Source organism: Salvia hispanica, chromosome 1 (assembly GCF_023119035.1).
Source record: "Salvia hispanica cultivar TCC Black 2014 chromosome 1, UniMelb_Shisp_WGS_1.0, whole genome shotgun sequence".
In the NCBI taxonomy this organism is placed as follows: Eukaryota; Viridiplantae; Streptophyta; class Magnoliopsida; order Lamiales; family Lamiaceae; genus Salvia; species Salvia hispanica.
The window spans coordinates 35,455,077-35,464,640 of NC_062965.1; the positions used below are offsets into that span (position 1 = coordinate 35,455,077).

General features: G+C 40.0%; 3 protein-coding genes across 4 annotated transcripts; 1 reads left to right on the forward strand and 2 right to left on the reverse strand.

The window, feature by feature from the left end:
* Positions 1 to 570: 570 nt before the first annotated feature.
* On the reverse strand, positions 571 to 1,478 carry LOC125195238. The gene is made up of 2 exons (XM_048093419.1): positions 1,283 to 1,478; positions 571 to 1,172 (listed from the first exon to the last, which is right to left on the reverse strand). Exons 1-2 carry the CDS (start codon positions 1,476 to 1,478, stop codon positions 571 to 573), a joined length of 798 nt encoding a protein of 265 aa, XP_047949376.1.
* A 1,382-nt stretch (positions 1,479 to 2,860) lies between these two features.
* On the forward strand, positions 2,861 to 6,757 carry LOC125202157 (uncharacterized CRM domain-containing protein At3g25440, chloroplastic). The gene is made up of 4 exons (XM_048100510.1): positions 2,861 to 3,030; positions 3,163 to 3,445; positions 4,093 to 4,500; positions 4,699 to 6,757. Exons 1-4 carry the CDS (start codon positions 2,918 to 2,920, stop codon positions 5,230 to 5,232), a joined length of 1,338 nt encoding a protein of 445 aa, XP_047956467.1. The 5' UTR covers positions 2,861 to 2,917; the 3' UTR covers positions 5,233 to 6,757.
* A 594-nt stretch (positions 6,758 to 7,351) lies between these two features.
* Positions 7,352 to 9,351, reverse strand: LOC125209566 (protein FAR1-RELATED SEQUENCE 5). 2 transcript variants are annotated; one of them, XM_048109165.1, is made up of 3 exons: positions 9,199 to 9,351; positions 7,762 to 8,222; positions 7,352 to 7,680 (listed from the first exon to the last, which is right to left on the reverse strand). In XM_048109165.1, coding segments are annotated over exons 1-3 (684 nt in total). In that variant the 5' UTR covers positions 9,200 to 9,351; the 3' UTR covers positions 7,352 to 7,458. The 2 variants fall into 2 exon arrangements, with proteins under 2 accessions (XP_047965122.1, XP_047965128.1); XM_048109171.1 differs by having other exon boundaries at positions 7,352 to 7,685.
* Positions 9,352 to 9,564: the final 213 nt, after the last annotated feature.

A 9,564-nucleotide genomic window follows, 5' to 3' on the forward strand; every position in this document is an offset into this window, starting at 1 on the left:
TTCGGGTCTGAGTAGGGCCGCAAACCCTATCAGGCTAGTGTACACAGTTGGGATCGAGAGCCATCCTTGCTAGTCGGCCGGTCTCGTGGACGAATAGTGTGGCCACACTTTCGTCGCACTATGGAATTGTTGATTGTTGAGAAAATGGGTGGAATTGTTTGACTGGCCAGTCTATGAAATTATTTTGTGATACTCGATAATATTCTTTTATAAATGCAAACTCGAGTTCACTATGGTAAGGATGGCATATCTATTAAAATGTTTTGGCATGGGTTCACTGGGTATGTTTAAAATACTCAGTCCTGCATTTGTTTTCCCTATGTGCAGGTTGAGCGGCGACGAGCGGTTGGCGGTGTTGAGCAAATAAATCGAATAATAATATGATCATTTTGAAACATCGAGTGGAGCTGTGTCTTCATACATGACTTCACTTTTCTCTTGGTTGCATCCGTTGAAACATGAAACTTATTATCGTTTGTTGAGTTTGAACTTATTCCTTCTGGTTTAGAATATTGAGACATAATGCATTTTTTTAGGATTTATATTAAACCCTTGACTTTTGAGCATAATTTAGAGCATTCCCAACAGTTTCCCGTCTGCCAGATAGTACCCCATAGTGTACCGACGGTGGTTGGCCGTGAACTCTACGGTAGGCGCTCGCCCGGCACACAAGCCGTTGAACAATGGAGACCCGTTCAACACATTGAGGTCGTTGTTCGACCCAACGACTACAAAGTAGGCATGCCAGATCCACAACCGTTGGTCGGCAACGGCCTCCAACACAATCGTTGGATGCGAGCCCTTGTGCCCGCTAGTGAATGCTCCTCTCCAACCCATTGGACAATTCTTCCACGGCCAGTGCATACAGTCGATGCTGCCCAGCATCCCCGGGAAGCCGTGCCTCTCCTCGTGCATTCGCACCAATCTGCGAACATCGTCGGACGTTGGCTTTCTCAAGTATGTGTCCTTGAATGCTTCGATCACTGCCCGACAGAATTTGGCTAGGCAAGCGCGTCCAGTATGCTCGCTCACATGGAGGTACTCATCAAACATATCTGCAGTTGTTCCGTAAGCGAGTTGGCGGAGGGCGGATGTGCATTTCTGTAAAGTCGATATACTTTGCCGCCCGACAGCATCGAATGTTTGCATAAAGTACGCGTCACGAGCCACAACTGCGTTGACAATGCGCAAGAACACATTCCTCCGCATCCGGAACCGGCGAGGAACATCTGATCACTCCATCGAGGATCTGCAGAGAAATAATCCATGAAAAGCCGCAAACCAGCTTGTTCACGGTCTCGGTGGATATACATCCGAGTACGCGGTACCCGGTCGTGTTGCTCGTTCCACGCTTGGATAGCAGCTTGATAGCGTTCCACCTCGTTGTTGATTTCTTCTTGGATTGCGGGCATCGCCGTCTCTAACATTCGAGCCATTTGAGCTTCGATTGCTCGTTTGCCTTCACGCCGAGGATTCATTTTTCGAATTTTATGGTGAGTGAGAGGGAATGAAGTTGAAGTGATTTGAAAATGGATGGAAGAGTGATATTTATATATTAATTTTCGAATTTAAAAAAAAAAAAAAAAAAACGGAGGGGACTTGCGGCCCGGCCCGAACGCAAATAACGCCGGGACGGGCCGCAACCGATGCGGCCCGGGCACGCATATCGCCGGCCTGGACGTGACGGAGGGAGAGGCCCCGGGATGCAACTGCGTCCTCGGGACCGGCTGGGCCGAGCCGCATCGTCGTCCAACGCTAAACACGGGCCGGGACTCGCGAGTTGCGGCCCGGCCCCAGTAGCGTTATTCATGCTCTAAAACCTCCCTTATTTCTCCCTAACTCCTGCCACATCAGCGCCACATCAGCACCATAATTTATCCCCAGCTTTTAGCCAACTTTTAGCCAATCTGCTCCAATGGTTTCTCCCTTATTTCTCCCTAACTCAACATTTCATTTTTACATCATCACTAATTTAATTGTTTTATTTTTGTATATAATAAAGCTAGCTAATTTAATTTATAAGACAAAACAAATAATAGTAATAAAGTTCGTTGTATTAAACACGGGTAAACATTACAACGACGAAAATTAATAAAAAAAAATAGTACAGGAATGAAGAGAAGGTGTGTATTTATAGGGGGAAATTAAAAAAAAAAAAAAACAAAAAATATATTTATCGCCGAATTATCGCCCACAGTGGTCGGCGATAATTCGGCGATAATTTCGCCGGTTGGCAATAAAACGGGAGGAAAAATCGCCGAATTATCGCCGACCTCTCCCATTGGTCGGCGATAACTCGGCGATAGACGGCGAAAAAATGCCGACTTTTAGCCGGCACCATTGGGAGTGCTCTTACGATATCTATCCATGATTGATTTTCTTGCTTAAGCCGTTGTCAATTTGTCATTTTCTTAAATAGTTCATTAATTACTTTGGTCAAATCCCTTGAAATGAAACCTTAGTCTACGTTCTTGTTGCATTTAAGTCCGCCTAGGTAGCGATCGTCGTATTTATTATACCCTAGAAAACCGGGCTGTTACAGAATTTATTTCAACTGAGAGACAATTATGTCATAACACATTATGAAGTAATAAACTAATGGAATGAAGTAATAAACTAATAGAATGGAATAATAAACTAATAGAATGAAGTAATAGCATGACTGAACGAAGTAATAAGTTTACTACTATCTTGACATTTAACACAATTAACATTGTATTTCAATAAAGATACATTCTCAAAATGAAAGAAGGTATAATACATCTTCATATACCATTTCTATTGGAGCATGAACTTTTTTGAAGAAAAAGTAAATATGTTTAGTTATTTCCATTTGCCTTTAACCATGGAGATGCTCTAATTCACATTTTAGCTTGAGATGAACAGAGCGTGAATCGGAAGGCAAAACAAAAGAAAAATGGCGGTGAGAAATTTAGCATCTAAACTCCCATTCCTCAAACATCTCCGTTCCAATTTCGCTCTCTTTTCACCTCTTCTCTCTCATGCCCATTTCATATCCCAGAGCTCCAGGTGATTAATTTCTTCCGTTTTTCCTTTTCCCAATTGTGAAAATTCAGTGTGTAATAACAGATTGCTATTTTCGCTGCATACTTCAGTGAAAGTATAATTAATTTCTAGGGCTGCTGATCGTTTTATGCGCAGGATCGTTAGCAGCAGCACACCTCTTGCAGCCTGGAAATGTGTGATTGGAGGGCAAATATGTAAATTTGGCGGCGTCGCATCGTTCCATTCGGGTCGGGTTCTGAGAAATACGGAGCCTGAGGTGGAGCAGGGCGGGCAAAATGGTGCTGGTCCGGTAACGAAAAGGAAGAAATTGAAAGGGAAGAGAGCTGTGGTGAGGTGGCTCAAGTTATTCAGGTATAAGAAGAAGAAAACCTTTGAAAGGATGACTGCGGAAGAGAAAATCCTCTACAAATTGATGAAGGTATTTTAAAAAAAAAAAAAAATTGAATCTCATTTAGTTGCAATGTATCGATTTGTGTAGTCTCTTTGATTATGCTTTACTTGATTGAGTGGATGTTTATGAAGTAGAAATGAGAATTTGGCATTGGATTAATGTTGTTGTTTAGGTGTTGAGATGTAGGTCTTGAACATACGAGGAATGGTTTATCGTGTCGATAACTGTTGATTATTATAGTTCATTACTTATTAAGGTGTACTGGTTTTAGGAGTCCATTTTAGTGATTTATGGACAGGTTTAAGTCATAGTTGCGAATTCAGTTTATTGGATAAGGATTTGAATCGTCTCTTTGATTATACTTTACTTGATTGACTGGATCATGTTTTGAAGTTGGTGTTTTTGTTGAACCTTTGAGTTGAAATGTTGGTAAACAAACAAGAATCGGGTGATTTTGACCTCAATCAATGTCGATTATTATCGTTCAGGAATTCTTAAGGTCTATAGTCATAGTTGGATCACAATTCATGTAGCCTTCGTGATCATTACATACATGATAGAGCCTTCTAATAATCTTGTGATTATACCTGGCTTGATTGATAACGAGAAATGGATGATTTGGAAACTATGTGTCATTTGAGATTCTTACAACACGTTGTTAATGCTTCACCTAGGCTCGGAGGAAAGAGGAAAGATTACTTGAAGCCCTCAGAAAGATCGAGCCTAAAGAGACATCGGACACGATGCACGACCCTGAAATATTGACACCCGAAGAACACTTTTACTTTTTGAAGATGGGCGAGAAGAGCAAAAATTATGTCCCTGTTGGGAGACGGGGATTGTATCAAGGCGTTATACTGAACATGCACTTGCACTGGAAGAAGCATCAGACATTGAAGGTCATCGTGAAGACTTTCTCCCCTGAGGAAGTGAAGGAGATTGCCTCAGAGCTGGCGCGTTTGAGCGGTGGGATTGTGCTCGATATTCAGGAAGATAACACCATAATCATGTACAGAGGGAAGAACTATGCCCAACCCCCGACCGAGATAATGTCTCCAAGGGAAACCCTATCGAGAAAGAAGGTAGTATCATTCAAAACTCATTTGTTACTCAACGCTGGTTTTGTTGTTCGGGAACACTCTAGTGCATCTGTCATAATTAAATCCTGATTGGGAATTAATAAGCCCTAATTGGGTGGGTGCACTGTGCACCAGATGTACAAGTTTTTGCCTTTGTTTTGTTTGCTTTTGTAATGTTAATGCACATCTATGATTTTGTAGGCCTTGGATAAATCGAGATATAGGGATGCTCTGAGGGCTGTTAAGAGATATATCCCAAGATTGGAGCAGGAGCTCGAGCTGCTTCAAGCTCAGGCGGGAAGTGAACCTACGACGAATGAAGAAAAACAGGCAAATGATGCTGGTGATCTAGAATCCGGGAACCATCCCAATCGAGAGTTTGAAGGGTCTGATAGGCTGAAAGAACTATTGACTAAAAGTGAAGAAAATGGAACCAATTTGAGCGTAGGCTTGGATATGGTTTCGGATTCTGATGATCTGTCTGATATTTTTGAGTCGGAGTCAGACGCGGAGACGGAAGGGAAAGATTTAAAGCCTCTTTACATGGACGAGTTTGAAAAGTTTCCGGTACAGAGTGAGGCAGAGGACGACGATTTCGAAGAACATTTGCGCCAAATATCTGCTGATATGAAAAAGGGGAAATCGCTGAACAGAGGCGTAGAGGCAGAGGATCTCGATGAGGTTGATCGAATGGTTCTACGAGCTGCTTCACTTTTGAAAAAAAAGAGGAAATGATCACATAGGGTAGATAAGGTTCTTGCCGTAATCTTGAAAGCTCGTGAGATTGCCCAAACCATGCTAAAAACACATTTTTAGCCAGATTAACTAACTATCACACCATTACCCTGCGATAGCTAATCTGGCTTTTCACTGTTCATCAAGAATAACTTTATTCTTCTTCTCGCTCGCCGTCTGCAACCAGGAAAGAAAAACCCTTCCCCTTTTTCTCTTTCTTCACTCATTTCCATTGCTTCTGAAATTGAAGTCTTTGCTATGGCTTGCTCAATTTCTATAGAAAGTTCATTATCTCTTCTAAATACCACTCTTCCTCTTTCCCATCTTATACAAAACTTAATTTTCTCAAAAAGGAAATTGAGAGATTGTCTGCAAAAAGAATCTCTGCTTCTTGCCGTATGATTACGATTCTGATTTTTTTTAGTTTTCCCATTTTTGTTGAAATTTGAAGTGTTTGGTGGTTTCTTGAGAATATTTTGTGAGGTAGATTCTTGATGATTGGAGATTTTCTCCAATGGGACAATTGATTTTGGAATTTTGATTGGAGTTCTTTGAATTCTGACACCAAAGAATTGTCATCATCTTCTTGATCGATCCAGCTAGACTTTTTCTGGGATTTGGTGCCAAGGGCACTTAACGTGGGATTTTGAATGATGGGGCTTCATCATAGACTTGTTCTTAGTGAATGCTTGTTTGTTCAGATCTGAGATTTTCTTGGTTTTTAAGCGTCGAATTTAGGGAGATTTTTCCAGTGGAGTTAAGTTTCTTGAGCTTTGATTTGATGGTGGAGTTTGATGATTATGTGTCCTTGATGAGTTAGTTTTGTGCTTGGATGAATTAGATGGGACATTGGTGATCACTTTGGTCCGATTCTTGGATGACAATGAAGTAGATTTAATGAGTTTGGTTTGGTTTTGGTGAAGATTTAGTGATGGATATGGACCTTTGTCTTGATGAGGCAAGTCTTGATCATCTTCAGACAGTAAGTTTTGTGGCTGGGCGGGAACGAGTGAAAAAGTGACGAAAAGAAGATACCAGTGCTGGCTGGCTCTGATGTTTGTTGAGTGCTGCTGTGCTCGTTGGGGACATGGGAGAGCTTTGGAGAGTTGTGTTGGCAAATGCATACGATGTAAATGGGAAATGGGAGAAAGTGAGAGGTGCGAAGAGGATGAGTAAGGAAGGAGGGTGGAGTATGTGAATGTGGAAGGGTTTGAGCTTTATTTCTTTGCAGGCGGCACTACACATTCGGAGAGGGTGAGTATATATAAGGTTAAGGGCTGGTTGAAGATTAATATGCAGTGAGTGATTGGATTTTCTTTACTTAGAAGAAGCGTCCATTCCATTGATGAGTATTGAGGCATAGATGATTTGCAGAGTAAAATGCTCACAAGCGGACATTGGTTTGGAAACTAGTTTTATCTTGATCACGTCACTTGTTAATAATGCATGTTTTATCAAATTTTTGGATTTGGCCAATTTACTTGTGATCAATTTGTTTTCATGGTATTGAAATAGTTTTTTGAAAGCTTGACTAGAATATATGTGAAGCTAATAACATTGCATGATTTTTTAATCTCATGCTCCAAACATATACGCATCACTCTAATGTGAATTCACATATACTTGAAGGCAAATTACTAACATCGATACTTCAATGAAAATTATTGGAAAAATTGTGAACTTTAGTCAAATTCTACTCAACAACATATAATAATATCAGATGAGAAAACTATTGAAGCTTTGATTTGTTAGCAATTATCAATAATAATATTTTTTGTATGGTTGTACTATTTGATACGATGACAACCATAAAATCATGTCCACATCCCCATTGGTGAGACAAACAATGTCGCATATTAATGTAAAAATAGCCTCGTTTTGATTAGAAATCACACAATCATGAGACAAGATTTTTTTATAGTTGGATTATTGCAAACAAATCCAAATTTATAGTAATTTTTAGCTAATTTAAAATGATATAAACCAAATTCGATCAAAGTTCATGAAAATTTTCCAGCTAACCTTCCATAATTTTAACTTCCGCTGACTTTGAGGTGTAAACTAGCGTTTATACCTCAATAGTTTCTTCAATAATAAATCAATACTACAAATTATACAATTGCTGCAATAAGGGTAGCACTCTTTATTAGTAATAATAACATAACAGAGTGAAAAAATCTTGACATATACTAAAAATAACAACATCAACATAACTCTTGCATCAGACTACAACTTTTTATCCGATCCTATTGTCAGTGCTTCACTAAGAGCTTCTGCTTCAGCTTTTTTAACACTTTCAACCACTGCGAGAATTTTCGACGACATCTGATCGGCTTGGCTCTCGACGGTCGAAAGAAGGCTGATCAGACTCTCCCGATACTCAGCGCATAGCTCTTCTTGCCGCTGCAGCTCTCGTGCAAGTTCTTGGATCCGCTTGTCCTTATCGAGCTGCACTGACGAAAGCATAATCAAAATATATAGTTTTTGGTAGTAAAATATGTACACGAATAGAGGATTGCATTGGCGTACCACATTAGTGTATTCTTGAGTGGTGACAACTAGAGCGTGGTTGTGTTCCTTGGCGAAACGAGTCACCACCCACTTCCCAGACTTCTCCAACTTGAATAGTATCGTTGCCTTGCAACCCTCGCGTGCACTAGGCCGTGGCTTCTTCTCGGGCCCAACCATGCCCTTTGTGTGTGGGGAGAAGCCCTGTTTGTTACATCCGAGCCGGCGAGCAAGAGTTCTACCGTCTATCTCGGAACGACGACGTTGCATGACGCGCACAACGAACCCTACCCTCCTAGCATAGTCACTATAGAATCTCCTAGCATCATCTTCCGAGTCGAACTCCATACCTACATGGGGTTCGACAATTTCACCTCCTTCCCCCGACCATGCCTTCTCCTCAGATTCAGCTAGATCACCTTCGTCCGAGTCCCTTGAGTTCAAATCCTCTTTGTCCGTGTCATCAGCTGTTGCTTCTAGCACTGCAAACCATTCAGACGCCAAAAATTACCACAATGTATACAAAGCAAATCACATACTTTTCGAAGTCCTCTACCATCAACTGTCAATGCCTCCAAGGTCCATTCTATCTGATTCTCCTATCAAGCTAAAAGAGGCTATAATACCATTGGATTTTCACTATAAATACTAACAACAGATGGATCTAAATGGCTCCACATAGACATAACATTGGAGCCTTTTTTGGAAACAATTAGCAAGATTTTTGCCATCACCAGAACAACAGACCTTTAGTCCAATATCAACAAATGAATCAGAATTCCAATCTTGATCATTCTCCTCTCATTCTATCACTATAGTATTACCCATTTTCTAAAATATTACCAACCACATGCATCAATACAGTTTAAAAAACAATGATTTTGAAAATTAGGCAATTTTCTTATTCCCTAGTAATAATTCTAGAATGAGATAAGACTGCATAAGTAATTAGGTATCATCTAAACAGACACGTGCTTGATACAAATACAATAACAAAAAAAATTGCAAAGTCAAGACTACTTCAAGAAACGAGTTTCGCTTTTTAAACACATTTTCCTCTGTTTAAAATCTAATTATCTCCATTAAATTCTGCAAGGGAATTAAAAATTCAATTCTAACTGAAATTTGCAGCATTTCGAGTAATTATTTATGCAGGAGCAATGAAATTGAGGCATACATGCATATGCATTTGTTAATTTCGACTCTCTTTCGCTCTCTCACGCGTCCCCACACAAAATCAACCAAAATAGTTAAGTCACAAATCAGCAAGAGAAGTGAACGAAACCTAGAAAACTCATCCATCCCCAAAATCATAGAAAAACCAAATCAATATATCAAATAAAACAAGAAATTCCGTAATTTTGTTTCCGTCTAATTCCGTAATTTTGTTCCGTTATCAAATAACGAAAAAGGAAGATATTTCGAAACACAAAGAGCGAGGGGAAACGAGAATCTTACTTGTCGGTGGAAGAAAATCAAAGGATTAGGATGAAATTTGGAGAGAAATGCAAATCGAAAGTGAAAGTGAGGAGTTTTAGGACGATTTGTTCTGAGCTTCGAAGCTGAACACCGCAGTGTATGGGCACCCACCCGTTTTCCTCCTTTTTAGAACTCTTATTATTTTGTTCTTATATTTGGCATAATATTTTTTATATAGATTTCTTTTGTATTGTGAAATCCTCTTTTTTTTTATCTGCTTGGAAAATGCATTAGAGCATCCACAATCTCCGTCGTATCAGCGTTTTATCCTCCTATTCATCCACCTGCAGTGAGAGGCCCTATAATCCGTCCTATAATTTTAACTTATATTTGCAAATATATCAA